Genomic DNA, 22,454 nt, shown 5'->3' on the forward strand with positions numbered 1-22,454 from the left:
GCAGCCACCAGCTTCCAGGGCCTGCCCAGGCTCTGTTGAATAACTGCTCCGGCAAAGCTGGGGAGCTTGGAGCACACACAGGAGGAACGGCACACGCGCTGCTGATTTTCACAAATAAATGCTTCTTGGTTTGCTGTATGCCTTTGGGCAGTTTCCAGTCTTTGACAGTTTTGTGCAACTTTATACTTGTTTTTTTGGGAAGAGCATCTGTTGACGTCCTCAAACCATCATGCTAGAAGTCTGAAGTTCCAATCTGTATCATTTGCGGTTGATCCTGGTGTAACTTCATTGCCTGTTTGATTCTCTGGGATCACGTAAGACTCTTCCTTACCCGCCCAACTAGAACATGGAACAGCAGAAAAAGAACCAACTTGGGGAAAGTGGGTGTGAAACACTAGGACCAGAATGGACATGGATTGGGGCACCTGGGTGGCTCAGTCGTTAAGCGTCTGCCTTCGGCTCAGGTCATGATCCCGGGCTCCTGGGATCTAGCCCCTCATCAGGCTCCCTGCTCAGTGGGAAGCCTGCTTCTCCCTCTCCCACTCCCCCTGCGTGTGTTCCCTCTCTTGCTGTCTCTCTCTGTCAAATAAATAAAATCTTAAAAAAAAAAAAAAGGAATAGACATAGATTTTTCCCATAGTTAACTAGGAATCTTTTACGATGACCTGGCATTACCTATACTTTTATTCTAGGTATAACTGATAAAATACATTTGCAAAGCAAATGTTTATATAACATTATAAATGTTATTTGTATGTACTTTGAATCAGCTAGAAAGATTAAAATACTGTGTGTGATGAGATTCTAGCAACACTGTCTCCATTGCACTAACGGTCTCCCTGAATTTTCTTCCACTTATTAATTCAACAAATACACATTTATTATCTAAGGTATACACAGGCACAATGAGTGATGCCAAGATGAAGCAGATACAGATTTTGTCTTCCGGGAGCTTATAGGTTAGCATGACTGAGTGTGAACGTGACAAATATACATGGGAAGTGCTGGATGCCATTAAAAACTTACAGATGTGTGCTGTAGAAGTTCCATAGGCTAATTGAAGTTTCCCTGTCTGACGATTCTTTCAGTTATCACCCATTACTTCTGTGTCCTGGTCCTTCCTGCTTACGTTCCTCTCCTGGTTGCCTTTATACTTACCTTCTTCCATTTGTCACCCATTCAAGCTAATTGTGGTGCTAATGGTGGGGAGCATTTCCAGTTTATAGACAAGGTCACTGAGATCAGAGAGACTAAGTGACTTGCCCAACTTCACATTATTAGGAAGTGGCAGAGTCAAGTTTTGAACACAAGGTCTTTGTACTTGAAATCCTGGGCTTTTTCCAGTATGCTCTACTGCCTCTTCCATTACAAATTTCCTCTCCTCTCCAGCCAGCAGATAGTTGGGAAAAATATAGCTTAGTGAATCGGGTCAGACTTGGAAGCAGCTTTTACTTAGTGTGTTTCTGGATGGGCACAGAAATGAGGCAACAAAGCAAGACTGTGTTCAGGCTGCTCTTTGAACCATTTCCCACTAAGGGTTTTTTAGTGACTTACTTTACATTAATCAGAGATTCATATTTTTGGTTTCTTCTTACACATTTCTCTGGCGGATGTTGGATCATTATTCTGGACACAGCATGTTCAGAACCAGATTTGCCATCTCTCCCTCAGTCTCTAGTCTCTTAATATTGCCGTTCTCCTTGAATGACACCACCCACCACCCATTCTCCCAAGCCAGAAACCTGGGAGTCCTCGACTCCTTTCTGACCTTCCCCCCAGCCTCCAATCCTGTCATTTCCATCCTACCTCCTGAGGTTGCTGTGTGAATAAACTGACACCGTATATGAAAAAGAACTCTGAAAGCTGTGAAGGAGAGGTATGTTCTCTGAGGCAGCACATCTGGATAAGAATGTCAGGCCTTACAGGCCGTTCAGATGTAACTTACAACGTGCACACTTGGTCAGCGGAGTGTGGACTTGTATCTTCTGGGACTGTGGCTGGGACTTCATAGTCTTATGTTCTGATGGCACTCTGTGCTCTTCAAAGTACCTTCTCATAAGGAGAGGAAAAGGGAGAGTGAATGAGTTGCCCATGATGACACAGTTGATAAGTAGCACAGGAGGAGTAGAACTCCTCTTGGCGTAAACTAAAAACCAAAGTTGGTTTTAACACTACATCATTCACCGTCTGTGACCTAGGATGAGCGGTTTAGCCCTTTTAAATGTCAGTCTCTACATATAAGACAGAAGTAAAATGACCGTAAGGATCCAGCGAGGCCATATGAAGAGCCAGAGAGCCATGTAGAGATGGTGGCTGTTGGATGACTCTTGCCCCTTCCCCACCTAAGTAGTGACTTTAGGTTCGTCTTCTCTGTACTTTCCCTTAGAGAACTTACTCTGGCATAGTTATTGACTGCCTTACTTTAGATTCTCTTGCAGTTCACAGGCCTTTCCTGGAGGTTGTTGACCTACCATTCCACTGAAAATTAGGTCCAGAATTTTCATGTTTTCCTCTCTGCCTCTCTTCCACTAATTTTCCCACTAAGGTTATGACACAACTCAGATGAACTCCTTTAGTTAAAAATTGTGAGATTTTACTTATACTTTCTGGCCCCAAGATGCAGGAGATTTTCGGTTCAATATTAGGAAAATCAGAAGTGTCCGACAACAGAATGGACTGCCTTAAGGAGTAATAAAGTCACCCATGACTACAAGTGTACAAACAGAGACTTTTGATGAGCGGAGCTTTGACTTGCCACCGCTTCATCTATCCCATCCAGTTCCTGAGTCTGCAAGCCATGGTAATACATATTGCAGAGAGCACCATAACAAACAGATAAGCTACCTAAGTATTGTGTTTTTGTGGTTTTGACATTTTTGATTCATGTTTTTATATTGTTGTAGTTAAATGAGTTGAAAAAGATAGCAAGTAAAATATTAGTAAAGTGAGGAAGGTTGTCTAACTTGCCTGGGTATTGCCGAATTACAGAGAGCAGAGTTTATTATTAGACAAAAGTTAAAGATGTGTCTCTTGAGTCTCCTGCAGAACTGAAGACACCAGCTCTGCAGTGAGGTCATGATAGCCTGGGCCTGTGTCCAGAGCAGCTAGGCTCATCCATGCTACACATGTTATTCCGTATTTGATAAAGTAGCTAAAAGTATTGAGGTTTTATCATAGGTGAAACTTTTATGTGCAAAGTTTGACAGATGTTGCATGCTGCTTTCAGAATTAAAGAAAATTACTTGGTCACTGCTGTGTCCTTCTGTGAGATGTTTTATTCTCAGCCGTCACCCTCCCTGTCCCTTGCCCACAACCATTATAGTGACCAGAAAGTCTGCTTGCTCTACAGTGATGTGTCTGAATAGTGCCCATTAGTTTTCAGTAGTTAACCCTGGCCTGCATGTTAGCCTTCAGTTTAATGGCCTTTTTTATGTTCATTCATTTTATTTTATTTCCCATCGTGGTTTTGTTTATTTCTTTTTTGTTTTTTGTTTTTTCTGTTCTCTTTTTTAAAACCGTCGTGGTTTGCCCTTCATATTCCCCAATGTTTGCACATGACAAGATGTTGCCATCCCAACATTACCTCCCACTTCACTGACCAGTGCCACTACTGACCATCTAGCACCAGCCACAGCGGGACCACTGCCTTCAGCTCCTCGGGATGTCGTGGCCTCCCTGGTCTCTACCCGCTTCATCAAACTGACGTGGCGCACACCTGCATCAGATCCTCATGGAGACAACCTTACCTACTCTGTCTTCTACACCAAAGAGGGGATTGCTAGGTAAGTGTCCGTATGTCTGGAGCCAGCTGGTTGCATCTTGGTCTATCCCAGGCCAGTCATGCTCACCCTGGCTCTTTGTTGTGCAGAATCTATACCAATTTTTGTTCCAGAAAATATCACTAATATGCATAATTCCCAATTTTAGGTCATTAAAATTTATCCCAATCAGACTGAAGTCCTGATATTCTTTCCTGCCTCTCTGGAATGACTTGGGGAGAGGGGAGAAGGTAGATAGAGCTATTTAGGTGGAAGTATTAAAATATAACTAGGGTTCCTCTTTTTTCATAAGGTTCAGTCAGCACAGCCTATAGGACATGGCTTACTTAGAACATACAGATTCTAGAAATTAAGGTAGACTTTATTTATAGAAGTAATCTTAAATGAATATTTGCCTGCACCCATATGTGGAAGTGGGCTGCTGAGCTCCTGGGGGGTCTCCTTGATGACACAAGAGTAATTAGTAGCTAATTTTCCTAACCGCATTTTCATTAAGTTCCTCTCTATCTCCACCTCTTTCAGGAGCTCACATTGCTTCTTCACTGCTTATGGGAGGTTGTGCAGAATCCCCCAGCCACTTTACTCATAGTCCAGCTTTATTGTATCTGTCCAACCTTCCTTTTCTCTCCTCCCAGTTTAGCTCCCTTTCTCATGAAGCCAGTCTGATTCCCATTCTGTGCCACCTTTCTTCCAGTGTGTTCTCTTCAGTCGCTTCCGCCTTTCCCAACTGAAGCTAAAGTCAGTTCGTCTTTCGTGGCTCATATTAAACCCCAGGAAGCCCTCATGCAGTTTTCTCCACCTTTTTCAGCATATACAGCCTTTCTCTTATATGTGGTCGTGCCTCTAATATTGGCACTTAATTATGATAACACATGATCTCTTACTGCCGTAAGTTGTTACTCTTCTGCTGTTTTATGTGTATTTGTGTTGTTTTCCCAACCTGATTATAAAACCTTTGGGAGGAACCATGCCATGTGCTATGTATTCTTAGCATTGCCAAGTAGATTTCTTCATTCATACCGAAATAAGAAAGCGAAAATATCTGTTTTGGTTCGGGCCCTCACACATGAAATAGAGCTTGTGTCTCTACCAGGGTGCTTACATCTGATACACTTTGTATTTAATAACTAGATTGTCAAGTTCCACAAGGATAGGAACCTTCATCAAAACCGCTTGATTTAACACTCTTGAGAAGTCTGTGTGACTTCATTTGAGCCATTTAGATGGAGCAACTCATAGAATCATGGTTTTCTGAACATTGTACCAGATGTTTTGGGAATTATAAAGATAGAGAAACATAGTTCTAGACACAAAAAGGCAAGACATTACTACCAAATGGCATGTGTGTGAAAATTTCTCCAATAATCTTTCACATCTCACTGCTAATTTTGTAGTATTTCACAAAAGGAAAAAACACTTAGTAATTCCTCAGAATAACAAACTTCTTTCCACTCTAGGTCCTTTGCCCTTGCTGTTCCTTCTACCAAGAATGCATTTTCCTCACAGACAGCTGCTGGTGGCTTCGTATCTGTCATCTTCAGATGATACCTCCATAAGCCTTCCATGAATACCCTCCCAACTTAGCCCCCTTCGGCCCTATCACACATGGTGTTCTGGAGCCAGTTGGTTCCCAAGCCAGTTATTAAAGTTTCAGGAAATTTTGCAGACCCTATGACGACTTTGTAGTTCAAAACAGGGCATGGCACGAGTATTTGCTGGGACAAGTACTACAAACCAGAGCTGGTTATTAAACATTTACCAGAATACCACGGCTATCACATCACCCTGTTTTGGGTTTTGTGGGTTTTTGTTTTTTGGGGGTTTTTTTTGCTTTTGTTTTGTTTTCAGAACACTTAACACGCTGAAATCTTCTCTTTTAATAACCTGTTTCTTATGTCTGCCTTATTCAATAGAGTATCGCCAGCACCTGGAACAGGGCCTGACATATTAATAGCACTAAATAATTACTTGTTAAATGAATAAATTCATTTCAATCGATGGAGAAATAATAGCTTATTCAAGAAATCATGTTGAGATAATTAACTCCATTTGGTGGAAAGAATGGAAGTTATAGCTCTGTCTTACATCATGTATAACAATAAATTATAGATGGATTAAGAGATTTTGAAGTTCATAATTGTATTAGAAGAAAATATATTTTATCACTTGAGTGTGAAAGGCCTTTAACAGAAGACAGGAAATCCAGAAGCCACAACAGGAGAGATCGACAAAGTTTATTATATAACAGTATAAAGTTCCATGTGATAAAATACCATAAACAAAATCAAACTATCAAGTGATGAGCTGGGAAAAAATTTGTACCATTTATAAAACATTGTATTGCTATCCAATCTATATAAAGAGCTCCTACAAATCATAGGTAGAAGACAAATATCCCAAGAGGCAGAAGGTACAAGTAGATGATTAGCAGAAGTTAATGGAAGGCCCATTAAAGTTAAAAAATGTTTTTGCCATTGCTCACGTCCTGGGAAATACAAAATAATACAAAAAGTGAAACTATTTTTCACTTATAAGGCTGGCAAAAATTTTAAGTTGATAATATCTAGTGTTAAACAAGTTAATATGCTGAGAAGAAATCCGCTCTAGGCTTTTGGTGGTAGTGTAAGAATAGCCCTTGGAGAAAGTGATTTGGCAGAATTTTTTTTACCTTTTTAATGCACATACCCATCAATCCATCAATTACACTTCTAGATGTTCTATAGGTAACAGATATACATATGCATAGGGCACTCATAAAAATGTTTATTGTAACATTATTTGTAAGAATGAAAAAAGGAAAGTAAGTGCCCATTGATGGAGGAATGGGCACATAATTAATATATGTATATCCATATGAACTGTGATACAGGAATTTTTTAATGACGTATCTCTGTATTTTGATGTGCATGTAAATGCCCAAAGCAGTGATTCTCAGCCAGCGACAGTTTGCCTCCATCCCTCAGTGGACATTTGGCCATGTCTGGTGACATTTTTGGTTATTAAACCTCAGATGAGAGAGGATGCTTACTGTCATCCAATGAGTAGAAGCCACAAATGCTGATAAACATCCTGCAGTGTACAGGACAACCCCTTACAACAAAGAATTATCCCACCCCAAAGCTCAATAGTGCTAAGGTTGAGAAAACCTGACATGAAGAGATCTGGTAAGATATAGGTCAGGATGTGCCACAGTTAGGTGTCAGGGAGGACAGGTTTCGAAGACAGAGAAAAACTGGGACTTTTGGATTTTTTAAAACTATATATGCTTTTGTTTTTAATGAGAATCTGTCACTTCAATTTAAAATTAAATTGTCAGGCAGGAAGACAAGGCAAGTATATATAAAGGAAGAGGAGGTGCAGGAGGATGCAATTTAATTTGCATGTCTGGTGTTTGATGGATGGGAAAGTAAGAAAGCTTAACTGGCCCAGAGTTCTGGTAGGAATTAGTAAGAGATTATAATAAAGTGGAAGTTTAGAGCCAAATGTCATAATGCTAGTAAGAATTTGGACATAATCAGTTAAGAAGGGACCATTTTAGACTACTGAGCAAGTGTGCACTGTGATTTTATTAAATAGCTTTTTTATGAGCACTACGTAAAGAGAAGAGAAGAAATGAAGTCAGAGAGACAAATCTACTTAATCTAGGCATGTGGTAGATATGGCCTGGACGAAGGTGAGAGTAGTGACTTGAAGTGAACAGAATAAATCTAGGGAATATTTCAAAGGAAGATTCTTGGAGACTCATGTTTTTGTCATTTCATTTGTGAATGAAGTTTATGATTTCTGAATACAAGCCATGAAGGAGTAGAAAGAACACCAAGTCAGAAGACTAGATCGTGCTTGTTTTGTAAATAGAATTTATTTAACCTTTATAAGCTTAGGTTTTCTCATCTAAAAAAATGAGGGTAGTAACTTTTCATCACAGACTTACAATAAGAATTCAGTGTGAGGATGGAAGCCACTACCTGCATTTACAAATCCCACTACTTCCTGCACTTGAAAAATCAGCCACCAGATGGCACAGTGTGTCTTGGTCATGAGATAATTCTTTTGGGTGCTTGAGTTTCTTGAGATTTCAAAGGGTCCTTCCTCTGCCTTTTCAACTATGAAATGTTCATTCTTTTTTAGTGTAAATAGTACTTTTCTGATATTAGCCACTAAATGTAAAATGCAGAGTAAGCTATTCCAGAAGTTAATAACATTTTAGAGATGGACGAAGCCTTAGGTATCTTAGTTGAGCCCAGGAATTGGCAAGCTATGGACCCTGGGCCAAATCAGACTTGTTGCAGAGTAAGTTATTCCAGAAGTTAATAACATTTTAGAGATGGATGAAGCCTTAGGTATCTTAGTTGAGCCCAGGAATTGGCAAGCTAGGGACCCTGGGCCAAATCAGACTTGTTATTTTTATGACCCAGGAGCTAAGAATATTTTTTTGTGTTTTCAAATGGTTACATTTTAATAGGTTATATAAGTAACTACTTAATATTTTCCATTTTGTCTCTTAGCCTGTAAATATTTACTATCTGGCTCAGAAAGAATTAGTGAGCTTGCCAAACCAGAATTAGAGCTCTTAATGCCTAGCCCAGCACTGTCTTAATATAAAATGTACCTTTTCCTTTCTCCTTTGACTCTTAGTTACACATTCTAACCTAAGTTCCATTGCAGCCTCACCCATTTATGAGAATTGCACTTTAAAACCCACCCTGGATCTTGTCCTGAAGTCAGAAGTTTTTTTCTAGACAGGCACTTGGTTCTGGGACCTCAGACCCATCTAGAGTTAAAGCTTTTGCAGTACTAGCTAAATTATTCTTTCATCTTTAAGGACTCATACGTATTACTGATTTTTTAAATTGTAGTGTTTCTATAGAAGTTTGTTCTAAGTTTTTCGTTCCCTTCACTCATTTCTCCTGGTTTTTTTTCCTTTCACACAGGAACGAACAAAAGATGTACATGATATTATTACTACACAAAGTTTACATAGAAAGCAAATTTCCATTCATGCATTCTGCACATATCTGTGAGGCTGCTTCCACGTATGAGCATTCTGCTAAGTTCTTCTGTAATATGGAAACATGACTGAGACACTTCAATTTAAAGTAAAATAGCACTCCCCCCAGCTATCTTTCTCAAGATAGTTACAACTTTTTGTTTAAACTGTTACGTACAGTGAGCAAAACTGACCTAATCTGTGCTCTCACATGGAGCTTGTAGTTGGGTGAAGTGTAAAATCCCATACTTTCTTTTAGACAGTGATCATTTGTGATCAGAGCAACTGTCAGAAACTTCAGGTGTAAGAAATCAGCTGATACCTCCTTTTAAATCTTGTGATTTAGAGGGTTAGCTCAAGAGAAAATACCTGTCGATATCTCCGGTATCTTTGAGCAATAGCTTTTGGTGCTATAGTTACCCTGCTCTGGTGGACCTAACATTATATATGGACAGGGACTCTATGAAAATGATGTGGGTTCTCTTGGTTTGTTTTAAATTAAAATAAGGTAGTTTTAAAAACTATAGGAAACTACTGGAAAACACTTAAATTTCTGAAATGTAAATGTTCACATACAATCAGGCAAATCTGCATAAGGTCATGTAGAACTAAACAAGTTTTAATCCGTGATTTCAGGGAAAATTACCAATATCTTAAAGTAAGAATTTTAATGCGACCCGATTATGTAATTTCAAGTAATTTTGTCCACAGAGTGGTTTGGGACCTTTTTATTACTCTGTCAGGATAGATACAGATCTCTCCTTACATGATCGACAATCCTTTAAGGCCAGCTATTTGTCTAAAACAAATGAATTCTTCCACAATATTTGTTGAAAACTCTTGTGTAATATAAACTGGTTTTTATTATAGTATGTACAGTAGACTGAGTATAATTATGGACAACCCTCAGTTTGTTTCCCGGAGTCAAGAGTTAAGATTTTGATACGGCGTTTATCTATAGGAATTGCAATGAAAATGAAACTGCACGTTCTAGAAGTATTCCTAATCAATGCTGTTTCTTTCCACACCCCTCTTTGCCCAAAGGGAACGTGTTGAGAATACCAGTCGCCCAGGAGAAATGCAGGTAACCATTCAAAACCTAATGCCAGCGACTGTGTACATCTTTAGAGTTCTGGCTCAAAATAAACATGGCTCCGGAGAGAGTTCAGCTCCACTCCGAGTAGAAACACAGCCTGAGGGTAAGTCTTCCACCTGTCTGTCAGCCCTACCTGTATGTAGACCATAGGAAGGTCTGCCTTCCATGTAACCTCGTGTACCATAACAGTGCAGAAGGTACCAGTTCCTTGCCATCGAGGACCTTATGGATTAGTTAGGGGAGATCAAAGTAACTCACATCAAACAGTGGCAAACAGTGTAAGGCAATAGGACTCTGCTGATACGCACTCAGATTTTATTGATTCTTTAAGACCTGGCTCAGATGCCTTGTAGACTCTTTCCCTGTGATCCCACCTATATGATATTGTACCTCTGTAATTCTAAGGAAAGTAGGCAGTACAATCATTTCTTCAAGGAGTTTGATTAGAAGAAAGAGACTAATGTAGATGGAACCTGATTCTCTTGAGGGTATTTTAGGGATGGAAAGTGGCTATAACAAGTTTTAGCAAAAGACAAATTAATGGAAAGAGATTTGTACTTCATCTGAAGGTATTCAGCCTATGGCAGGAGAGGTGCAAGTGCTGAAGTCAGCCCTCAGAAAATATTTTACATACTTAGCTGAACAAACCAACTTAAAATTTTTTCCATTTATTATGCCACTGTGCAGGTGAAATGAAAGAATTTCTTAGTGCCTTTTTAGGATCATATTTGTTTATGTGTATCCAATGAATATATTGAAAGTTATTTCAAGGGAATCGGGGGATTGTTTTGTTTTCCTTCCCCTTCAATAACTTAGAGGAAAGTTTCCTGTAGCACCAGAAGTGTGACAAATCCCACTTGTCAGGCTGCACAAAAAAATGCTCTTAACATTAAGTGAATAACCATGATTCATGACTAAATAAAGCAAACAACTGTCAGAATAACCCCATTCAGGTTTCTCTACTTGGGTAGCAAAACTGTCAAGCTGTGGTGCTGTTATTTAAGAAAGCTTGTTTGTTTTACATTTTGCTACTTTTTTTTTTCCTGTTCCTTAAATCTAATGGATTCTGTTAGAGAAACACCGGCACCAGAGAAATTGTTTTTAAATATAGAATGTCTACCAAAGTGTAGGCATAGGCAACCTCTGGAATTTGTGTATAAATTGGTGCTGGAACTTGTCACAAGTTCATCAGTTAGATGAAAAGAATGTAGTAAAGAGGTACGGGAACTGTTGTAGGAGAGCTGGACTGTCTTCCAGTCACATACATCCCATGGAGGGCGTCGTAGTAATCTTCTGACTGGTCTGCTTGAGTCCACGTGTTAGAATCAGAAAGTGTGCAGCTCCTGGCTCCACCACTCACTGACTTTCCGTCCTGTGGGAGCAGTTCTTAGCCTCTCAACCTCATCTGTAAATAGGGATGATAATAGTGTCCCTCTCATGTGGGTTAGTGCAAAGATTAAATGAGACATAATTTAAATACATGTAAAGCATTTTAAGCGGGACTGATTGTAAGCATTCAATAAATGGTAGCTATTTTAAAAATCATTATTCTTTAGTCTTATTCGCTTACTGTTTTTCTTCCACGCATACATTTATGTGTCCTTTCTAAACACAGATCTGATCATATCATGTCATATTCCTGCTCATAATTTTTCAGTAATTACCGAACACCTACAAGAGATGAGGCAGACTCCACAGCAGCACATTAGAAGCTCTTCACTATCCGGCTGTGTCCTCCTTCTCAGCATTCTCCCTCCCACATTCATTCAGTATTCACCCTGAACCACATTATACTGTCTTCTCACATGTCCTCCCCATTGACTGGAATAATTTTTCCCTTGGTATCTGAGGAAGCTGTTCCTTCTGGCTCCCCAGAAATCTTCCCAGTCCTTCCCTTGCCTACACATCCCCCTTTCAAAGCAGAGTTGTGTATTCTCTTTCTGTTTTCATTACAGTCATTATGAAATCTGTAGGCACTTGTGACTTTTGCAACTATTTATATGTCTGAGTTCCCTCTAGACTGGGAATTCTTTGTGGGCTGGGACTCCGTCCATCACCACATCCCCAGTGCCTGGCAAAAGAAGCCTCGCTCTTTTTTTAAAGTTTTTTACTTTAATTCCAGTGTAACTAACATACAGTATTATATCAGTTTCAGGTGTACATTAGAGCAATTCAACAATTCTGTACATTACTCAGTGCTCATCAGGATACGTGTCCTCTTTAATCCCCTGAAGACTCTCTTTTTGTGATGGCTGCTTTTATGTGTTGCAGTCCTGCTGAAAAACTAGGATTTTATAAACCACAAAAAAAATTCCGCAATGTTTATTTTTTCCTTTGAATACATTTGAGATACTTCACAGATAATTTTTGGTTATAATTTGAGTCTAAAAAGGGAAATGCATTTAATCATATACTATCCTAAAACCACTTCAATCAAATCAGTTGTTTTCTCAGTTTTTATTGTTTTTAAAAACATGGCCATTATGACGTTATTGCTGAGAATGGTGATTGAGGAGTGCAGTAAATTTCATTCGTATCTTGCTGTCTCAAAATTTTCTTTCTAGTTCAGCTCCCTGGCCCAGCACCTAACATCCGAGCATATGCAGCTTCACCTACTTCCATCACTGTCACCTGGGAAACACCGTTGTCTGGCAATGGGGAAATTCAGAATTACAAATTGTACTACATGGAAAAAGGGACTGATAAAGAACAGGTAAAAGATGAAACCTTTTTTGGTAAGATTTATTTACCTTAGAGAGAGAGAAAGAATGAGCAGGAGGAGCAGAGAAAGAAGGAGAGAGAGAATCTTAAGCAGGCTCCATACCCAGCGTGGATCCTGACACGGGCCTCCATCCCAGGACCCTGAGATCACGACCTGAGCCAAAACCAAGAGTCAGATGCTTAACCAACTGTGCCACCTAGGCGCCCCAAAGCTATTTTTCAATTGATTGATTGAAATAGTAGAGTTGAAATATAGTTCCAAAACTCAATACTTGCTTATCTAGAAATCTCAGAATAAAAAAGTTGTATATAGGAAATGAAAAGTCAGCAGACTTCTTTCTTTCTTTCTTTCTTTCTTTTTTAAAGATTTTATTTATTTATTTGACAGAGAGAGACACAGCGAGAGAGGGAGCACAAGCAGGGGGAGTGGGAGAGGGAGAAGCAGGCTCCCCGCAGAGCAGGGAGCCTGATGTGGGACTCGATCCCAGGACCCTGGGATCATGACCTAAGCTGAAGGCAGTCGCTTAACCGACTGAGCCACCCAGGTGCCCGACTTCTTTCTTTGTACCAAGTTATATTCTGTAGTTTTTATCAGGAGGGGTCACTAAACATCAAGCAATATTTCTCTGTAAATTGCCGGTGTTTCTGATTAATCTGCTTTGATTGTTAAGTAGTATTTTGTAAAAGGGATAAAAATCTGCATTGTATCACATGCAAAATTTGTATAGTTAATTCTTTATTTTGCAGCATTTCTTTTGGCTTGAGTTGTATACGTGTAAATTGTTTTATTTTATTCAAGGATGTTGATGTTTCAAGTCACTCCCATACCATTAATGGGCTGAAAAAATACACAGAGTATAGTTTCCGAGTGGTGGCTTACAACAAACATGGTCCTGGAGTCTCCACACAAGATGTTGCTGTTCGAACGTTGTCAGATGGTGAGTCTTTCTTCCTTTGGAACACACATGCTTGGGGGCCCTGGTAAGGTCATGGGCTTTGCTATCAAGAAGATTCAGTTCAAATCCCAGTTCTACCCCTTTTCTGGACTTTAGTTCCTTAACATGTCTGAGCATGCTTCTTTATGCATAAAATGTAGATAATACCAATTTCATTGGGTTTAAAAGATTTACTGAGAGAGGGTAGAACTTGCAGTGCCTGGTACTGAATAGTTTCTCTTGTTTTTATTTTTAGGAGGGGCTTTTGTATAAATAAATGTTGCTTGTTCCTAACACAAACCATTCCAGGGCTGATGGAAGGCTGGCTTTGTTCCACTTAGCAATCATATCTGTACACCAAATAGCTCTTATTAATTCCTCAGTATTTTGTGACAGTTTCATTTCTTACCTGTGACTGAATTTCTAAGCTAAGTTATATTCATGTAACCATCACCTAGAGCAATATTTTTCAAACTATAGCTTGCCAAGGGGATTGTACGATCAAGACCGGCATTTTTAATTTTAATTTTTTTTTTTTACTATTTTTTAAATTTAAATTAAATTAATTAACATATAGTATATAATTAGTTTCAGAGGTAGAGTTCAGTGATTCATTAGTCTTATATATCACCTAGTGCTCATTACATCATGTGCCCTCCCTAATGCCCATCACTTAGTTACTCCATCCCCCTGCCTCCCTCCCCTCCAGCAACACTCAGTTTGTTTCCTGTGGTAAGAGTCTCTTATGGTTTGTCTCCCTCTCTGATTTCATCTTGTTTTACTTTCCCTCCCTTCCCCTATGCTCCTCTGTTTGTTTCTTAAATTCCACATATGAGTGAAATCATATGATAATTGTCTTTCTCTGGTTGACTTATTTCACTTCACATAATACCCTCTAGTTCCATCCATGTCATTGCAAATGGCAAGATTTCATTTTATTGATGGCTGAGTAATAGTCCATTGTGTGTGTGTGTGTGCATATATATATATACACATAAATATATATCATATCTTTATGTATATATCACATCTTTATATATATATAATATCTTTATACATATATAAATATATATTTATATATATATATATATATCACATCTTCTTTATATATATATGTATGTATGTATGTATCACATCTTCTTTATCCATTCATCTGTCGATAGACATCTTTCCAGAGTTTGGCTGTTGTGGACATTGCTGCTATAAACATTGGGGTGCAGGTGCCCCTTTGGATCACTACATTTATATCTTTAAGACCAGCATGTTTTAAAAAATATTATTATTAGAACAGAAAATAACTGTGTTTATTGCAGTTAATAAGTATATATATATTGTTTCCTAAAAGTCATAATATTTTTCAAGAATTTAGGCCTGTTTGTTTGTAGAATTTTCCTCAGTTTGGGTATGTCTAACAGGGAAATTCTATAAAAAAATAAATAAACTGGCCTGACTTCTTAAAAAATATTAGTCTCATGAAAGAAAACCAGTGCGGGGGGGCAATAAAAAAAGTAAAAGGACTATTCAGAGAAAAAATGGGGGATTATCATTCTAGAATCTAGGTTAAAGAAAAAGACACATGAAATCATATAAAACGTGTATTATCTTTGGCTTCTAGATCTGGGAGTAAAATAGCTATCAAGGACAGTATTAATGTTTGGTAGATGTACTATTATGCAATTTTAAATATTAGATATGTTATTAGTTATGGTACATAATTTAAAAAAATTTTTTTGACATTTTAAAACATTAGCTGAAACACATAGCTCAGTCAGGTTCACTGCCCTGAACCTCCTTTGTAGTTTTTTCATCTGTAAAATGGGTTAGACTGTGGACTCTGAGAAACAAACTGGAGGTTCTAGAGGGGAGGGGTGTGGGGGGATGGGTTAGCCTGGTGATGAGTATTAAAGAGGGCACGTATTGAATGGAGCACTGGGTGTTACATGCAAACAATGAATCATGGAACACTACATCAAAAACTAATGATGTAATGTATGGTGATTCACATAACAATAAAATTTTTAAAAATCTATTATGAAGTTGTTTTACAAACATTTAAAATAAATAAATAAAATAAAATGGGAATAGTTATAGAAACTCCTTCGTCGAATTGTTGTAAGGATTAAGTACCTGCCATGTAGGAGCATGCAGCAAATCTTAGCTATGATGATGAAGAAGATGAAGACACCAGCAGCAGCCTTTGTCGGCTGCCTCTGCAGCTAAGTCACAGGTTCTTAACAAGGAGATGATTGGAACCATTCATAGACTTTTTTTTTCAAAACACAGTTGCATAAGTCCTACTCCACAACTTCCGTTCCTGAATCTCTGGGCTGAAGCCTGATGTTCTTTTTTAGCACAAGATAGAACATTGAGCAAGACATAGTCTCTGTCCTCCAGAAGCATATAGTGCAGTGGGCACTTAGTCATATATCTGGTCACCAAATGTCAGAGAAAGGGAGAGAAAAGTTTCCATGGATGGACTAGGAGAAAAGAGTTAAAGTCAGCATTTTGTGAGTGGAGAAGAAATTGATCAGGTTTACTTAAATTCTTTTTGCTTGCTATAGTTACTACAAAGAGGGATGCTGGAAGGTATGTGGATCATAAAATTTGAGATAGCTCTGTCTTGTGTTCTCATATGTGAGAAACTAAAGTTATGCAGCTATTTGTTTAACCAATAGTCCCAAACTTCTCATACTGAAATGAGTGTTCCCTGCTATAAAAGTTGCCTTGGGAAGCCAGATGGTCCCTTTACCGAAGCTGTCATTGTAAATATCTCTTTATTCTACTTGGGAATTGTGTTCAAAACCAGTTTAGGAACCCCACAGGAATGCAGAGCTCACTGATTTATGTACCTCGTATTTTGGACTCATAACAGCATTACCTAGTACATATACTTGCCATATTCATTAGATTTGTTTCCAGAAAATTTGTGGCTCTTCCCCAAGATAAAGATATGCCATCAACAAGAATATTCAAAAGAATATGTTGAAGGTTCAGAATGTAGCTGGGGTCTAGAAAAGTTTAGAGTCACTGTCATATTCTTGAAATCAGTATCTGACTTCCCAAAGGTGCAACCTGACTTGGGTATGGATGCCTTTATAAGAATGTGTCTCATTTTTTTAAGTGAATCAACTGTGGCCACACCTTATCCACGTACTGCTATCAACATGAGGGCATTGGCAGCTAGGTTTAGACCTTTCAGTTGCATAATTAGTGTTTGAGATGCGCATTTGTGTAAAGTCTGGCCAGGAATATCACGTGATGCAGTGATATGTGGGTGATTGAAAAAATTTTCTTTTTTCTTTTTTTTTTTTTGCCTGTCCAGTTCCCAGTGCTGCTCCTCAGAATCTGTCCTTAGAAGTAAGAAATTCAAAGGTAAACTTTATACTGCTATTCATTTTTACTGGCATACTACTAAGTCTTAGAAGGACTTATAGAGAGGGAGATTCTATATCAAAAGAATCGTACTCAAGCAGAGAAATAAGGTGTCATAGATATTACACCTTCCAATAAAGCTGGACTTAGAAACCGACTCCGTGTTTTCTGTTTAACTTTACTGCCTTTCTCTGATGCCAAGATTAAGTTAGTCTTTCTGCAGATACATTGTAGTTTGCAAATCCTGACATTATAGATCTTAACAGTTCAGAACATTGGTGATGAGGTGGAAAGAGGTAAGTTGTTTATGATACCATGGCCCCTTAGTACTGTGAAGTGAAGGTAGACATCCGTCAGAACGGTACATAGGCTCAGACTCCCTCCTGGCCACGTCCACTATACACTGAAGGCCATGTGTGCCTCTCCAAGGCCCAAAGCCGCTTCTGGGCTACATTGACAATTGAGACACTCAGTCCTTTCAAAAAGCACCATGGGAATCCTTGTCCTTTAATTAAAAACCAGCTATTAATTAATGATTCCCTTCTTGGAGAGTTTTAGGTAGAATTGTCTAATTTCAGCCGTTCCACAATGGAGATAGCAAAGAACCTTACACCTAACCATAGTTTACTTTATAATCTATGTGCCTCTGACCTTATATTTTCCTTCTGAAAGCTTTTCTGAGACTTTTGCCTAAATGTCTAAATACCCAGGAGAATAAGGGCCCAGAGCATACTGCCTGCAAATATAATCTTCCCAAAAAATAATTTTGAGTGATCCCTAAGTAAAACTCTGTCTTTGCACCCTGCTGCCTTATGTCAGTGAATTCAGGATAGTAATTTATAAAACAGGACCAAGCTTTTTGATATATTCAGTCTTTTCCCTATAATCTTGTCTTTCCCAGAGTATTGTGATTCACTGGCAGCCACCTCCTCCAGCCACACAAAATGGTCAGATTACTGGCTACAAGATTCGCTACCGAAAGGCCTCCCGAAAGAGTGATGTCACTGAGACCTTGGTAACTGGGACACAGTTGTCTCATCTGATTGAAGGTAAGCTGCCTTGCATGTGGGTGAAAGGTAGGAGATGGCGTCTTTCTCAGGCATTGAGTTATGCTAGTCTAATAACTACTCTGAGCGGTTGACTTAAAGTGAAAACAGTTCAAAAGAATTCGTAACGGTTCAGTCTACTTCTGACTTCATAAAAGTTAATGGAACACAATCTTATAGGTTCTGTCATCTCTGAGTGTTGAGTTTTATTTCTTTACTTGTGGTTTTCTGTATTCTCCACATTTTCTTTTTTGCATGTATATACAACAGATCTTCCTCAACTTACGATGGGGTTACGTCCCAATAAACCCATCAAAATTTGAAAATATCCTAACTCAAAAATACATCTAACACACCTAACCTGCCAAAATCATAGCTTAGCCTAGCCTACCTTAAATGTGTTCAGAACACTTACATCAGCCTACAGCTGGACAAAACCATTTAACACAAAGCCTATTTTATAACAAATTATTAGATACCTCATGTACTTTATTGAATACTGTACTGAGATTGAAAAACAGAATGTAAGTGTATAAGGAGTTTACCCTCGTGACCCCAAGGCTGACTGGGAGCTGCTCCTGCCCCTCCCAACATCACAAGAGAGGATTGTGCCTCCTATCTCTAGCCTGGGAAAAGATCACAATTCAGTATTTGAAGTACAGTCTCTACTGCATGCGTATTGCTTTTGCATCACTGTAAAGTCAAAAAATATTAAGTTGAACCACCCTAAGTCTGTATTGGTTTTTTGCAATCTCAAAACAAGGCAAAACAAAGCTATATAGGCCAAATAGCTACTGTAAAGGTCTACAGAGGTCTACAAAATGATTTTTATAACACTGACACCACTCGTGTATGTGGCCTGAAACATTTGTGAATAGCTATAGTAGTGCAGTAGTCTTTCTTGCTACTACTTGCTACATGATAAAGTTTTAGAGAAGTCTGTCTGGGATAGCTCCTTTTGTGTAGTTTTCCCTTTATGTGCAGCAGACCAAGTGGCATATTAGGTAACAATGGGCCCTACTCCATCTCTAATATGGGCTTCCTCTATAGATGACAGAATAGCCCCCTCTTTCTTCCCCCAGTAGGGGGAGTAGACTTGGCTCTGCAAGGGCCAGTTGGCTTTGCAGGAGAAGCATGGGAAGAAGATGAAGTGCTTTTTGCTCTTTGGATATTGGGACTGTGCTTATAAAGAATAAAGATAGATGCCCCTAAGAAACCATTTTGGGGGTTCCTAGCAGAGCTGGTAGAAGAAAACTGCAAGAATTGGAGATATTGACATCCTTATCTAAGCCCTGAGAATGAATTTCATCACCCTTGGGGAGCTCTCAGCTTCCCTTACATTGCTCCCTCCTTGGTAGAGAAGCTTGACATCAGCCACTTTCCTATGCCTCCAGGGGTCAAGTTCTTGATAGAACCAAGATCTGGGCTCAAAAAGTATAGTGGGATGAGTTTCTAAGAATTAGGTGAGTCACTGACAGTGAAAACTTGTACTCTGGTAACTTGTAACTCTGAAAACCCAGCAAGGTTTTCTCCTTACTCTTCACCTCAAAGATGGGATTGACTTCTTTCAAAATAGGTGAATGTTTGTCTCCAAGGGTAGCTTTCAGTCTTTGAGTTTCTTCACATGAACCCCACAGCTCTAAGCTGCGGCAAGTACACATGGTTGCAGTGGTGTTGCTGAGACAGCTCACTAAAGGAGCGTTACAGTACAATTGGTCTCGTGTGTTCTTAAAAACCAGTTGCCGTGAGAGACTCTGGACTCCGGGAAACAAACTGAGGGTTACAGAAGGGAGATGGGTGGGGGATGGGGTAGCCGGGTGATGGGTATTAAGGAGGGCATGTGTGGTGATGAGCACTGGGTGTTATACACAACTAATGAATCGTTGAACACGACATCAAAAACTAATGATGTATTATATGTTGGCTAATTGAAAATTAAAAAAAAAAAAAAAGTTGCTGATTTGACTCCAAATACAGGTAACATTTCCCATGCATAACAGTACCTGTATACCAGCTACTGTTCTTGTTGCTAATAATGTAAAAACAGAATATAGTCCTGGACCATGAGGAGGCTGTTCATTTTCTCAATGAAACGTTTGATGTGTAAGCAAAATAATCATCTTCATGGTAAAAATAGATTTTTCTTTATGGAGAAAATCACTGCATTTTAAAATCATATTTAGATTCATTTGTTTAACAGACTTTATTGAACTTGTACTAGTGTGTGCTGGTACTGGGTATATAATGGTGAGCCCAGATGGACATCTTTGCTCTCTTGAAGCATTAACTTGAAGCTTGATAAGCATCAGAGAGCAATATGGATTACCAGGATCCTGTCCTGAACCACAAATTACATGACTCTGTTTTAGCCAGAAGTAATTGTTGTTTCTTCATTCTGTACCACTCATGGCACTTAACACATTCTGCCATATCTTTATAATACGAATTGTGGGCCCTAGTTGAGTCTATGAACTCTGTAGGTAACCTGGGAGGAAAGGAACTCTTAGCCTTTTTACACATGCGTCTCTTGCTCACATGTGTGTGCACACACTCCCCCCTCCCCCCCCGATCTCTTGCTTGCTGTCTTACACTCTAACTCTCCCCAGAGGGGAGGGAATGATAATTTGATTGGTTGAATTCTTTCAGGACCTCAGTTGAGCCATGTTTGCCAGTAGTCCATATTATTTGTCTATTAACAGTACAAACACGTGCACAGCCTTCTCTGGCACTTTCTGCTTCAGTGTATGCAGGGAGGTGACAGGTAAACTGACAGGCCCAGCCATGTGGCTTCTCCTTCTGCCTTGCTTGTTGCTTTCTTATGGGCAGACAGCTTCAGGATGGGCCTGCTGGGAACCATACCTCCCATCTCTTCTCTCACCACGTGACAGGATTCATTCACTGAGCCATCCTGCATCCTGGCCACGTTCTCTCTCTCTCTGTGGTTCTCTCCTTAAACCTTCTGTACAATGCTGCTGGCCAGAGATCCCAATATGTCAATATGGGGAGGTAGGATCATTTCTCATAACCTTGTAAGATGTAATGCAATATTTAGTATGTAAGTGCTCTAAAGATGTATACATGTGAAGTGTACACTGAAAAATAGTTAAGATGGTAAATTTTGTTGTGTGTTTTAACATAAAAAAAAAAATGGATGCATGAATTATCTGAATAGCTGACCATATTATTGGCTGTTGCTCTACTTTGTAGGGTAGACTTTTACATGTGGATTTTTGTTGCCTTCAGTACATTGGTAAATTTATTACTCATAGTCATTATGAAAAATTGCATAAAAGAAAGGCTTTATTCCTCTTACTGTGTATACTTATGGGTAGGTAAGCTGTTGTGAAATAGATTTGTAGGCCTACTCTTGTCACGGGGTGGCTCAGAGAACAGAGGTGAGGTAACCCAGCAGGAATTACATCTTTTAATTCCTTTCCGTCTTGGGTGTCTTCTGAGACCAACTGACTTTGTTCCATTGTCATGACTCTTTCATTATCCTTGACCTCTTTTTGACCTTAGCTTCCTTAGTAACAAAATGAAGGGATTACATTAAATGATCTCTGAGGGGCCTTCAAGCTCTTAAAAAAAAAAGGATCTGTAATCTCCTGGGAACTCTGGTCACTGGTTTTCCTCTTGAATGTATGGGCTTCAGCCTCTGCTGGAGATGTGGGAGCTCGGCTGTGCTGTGGAGATGTATTGCGTGTGCTCTCTAACTTTAACCGAAACTTCATCAAGATGATAGCTGTGTACTGATTTGGTGGATGAGATACTCAATGAGAAGTTGTTAATCTTTTGTTTTCCAGACTCTTATTTCAGCTTGTTTTTTTGTTTTTTTGTTTTTGTCGTTTGGGTCTCAGGTCTTGATCGGGGGACTGAGTATAATTTCCGAGTGGCTGCTCTAACAGTCAACGGCACAGGCCCGGCTACTGACTGGCTGTCTGCTGAAACTTTTGAAAGTGACTTAGATGGTAAGAACAACAGTCTACAGGATTGGGAGAAGCTAGGTACTGACTGACTGTAGTCAAATTAGTTAAACTGGAAACCCACAGATTTGGGGGCATATATGGCTTAAGTCTGTGAACTTTACCGTATTACACTCCTGTCATTACTGTAATGCAGCCAGTCTCCTGGAGAGCTGCCCCTGCCCCCGCCCCACCCCCACCCCAGTGGCTTTTACAACCTGTCCCTTCCAGCAGGACCAGAACAAATAAGTCTAGTTTTTTATCAAGGCCACTGAATAGATGAATGATCTGAAATTTAACACTGAGCCACATCAATCCGCCTTTTTCAGCTACGGTTTTCCTTTTCCCTTAGTCCTGGACACCTTGCCCTTTCCCTACCTCTTTATTCAGTGAGCACATTTATGTAGGTGTGTATATGCCTTTATGAGACACAGGTGTTGCACTTGGGAGACCAAACACCTGGGTCCTTATTCTCATTCTTGGTTTGCTAATTTTTAAATTTAGATAGCAAGTTATACCTTGAAGTAACGGATTTGAAAGATATACTATAAATTAC

At 39.3% G+C, this 22,454-nt stretch overlaps 1 protein-coding gene across 3 annotated transcripts in view; it reads left to right on the forward strand.

The window, feature by feature from the left end:
- Positions 1–22,454, forward strand: part of NEO1 (neogenin 1) — a 252,543-nt gene that overhangs the window by 191,315 nt on the left and 38,774 nt on the right. For all 3 annotated transcript variants that reach the window (XM_044918423.1, XM_044918424.1, XM_044918422.1), the window contains exons 8-14: positions 3,623–3,782; positions 9,811–9,965; positions 12,427–12,575; positions 13,383–13,521; positions 16,841–16,890; positions 17,792–17,939; positions 21,794–21,904. In XM_044918423.1, the coding sequence (XP_044774358.1) occupies positions 3,623–3,782; positions 9,811–9,965; positions 12,427–12,575; positions 13,383–13,521; positions 16,841–16,890; positions 17,792–17,939; positions 21,794–21,904 (912 nt within the window). The remainder of the gene's footprint in view (positions 1–3,622; positions 3,783–9,810; positions 9,966–12,426; positions 12,576–13,382; positions 13,522–16,840; positions 16,891–17,791; positions 17,940–21,793; positions 21,905–22,454) is intronic.

This window comes from Neomonachus schauinslandi, chromosome 9 (genome assembly GCF_002201575.2).
Source record: "Neomonachus schauinslandi chromosome 9, ASM220157v2, whole genome shotgun sequence".
Taxonomy (NCBI): Eukaryota; Metazoa; Chordata; class Mammalia; order Carnivora; family Phocidae; genus Neomonachus; species Neomonachus schauinslandi.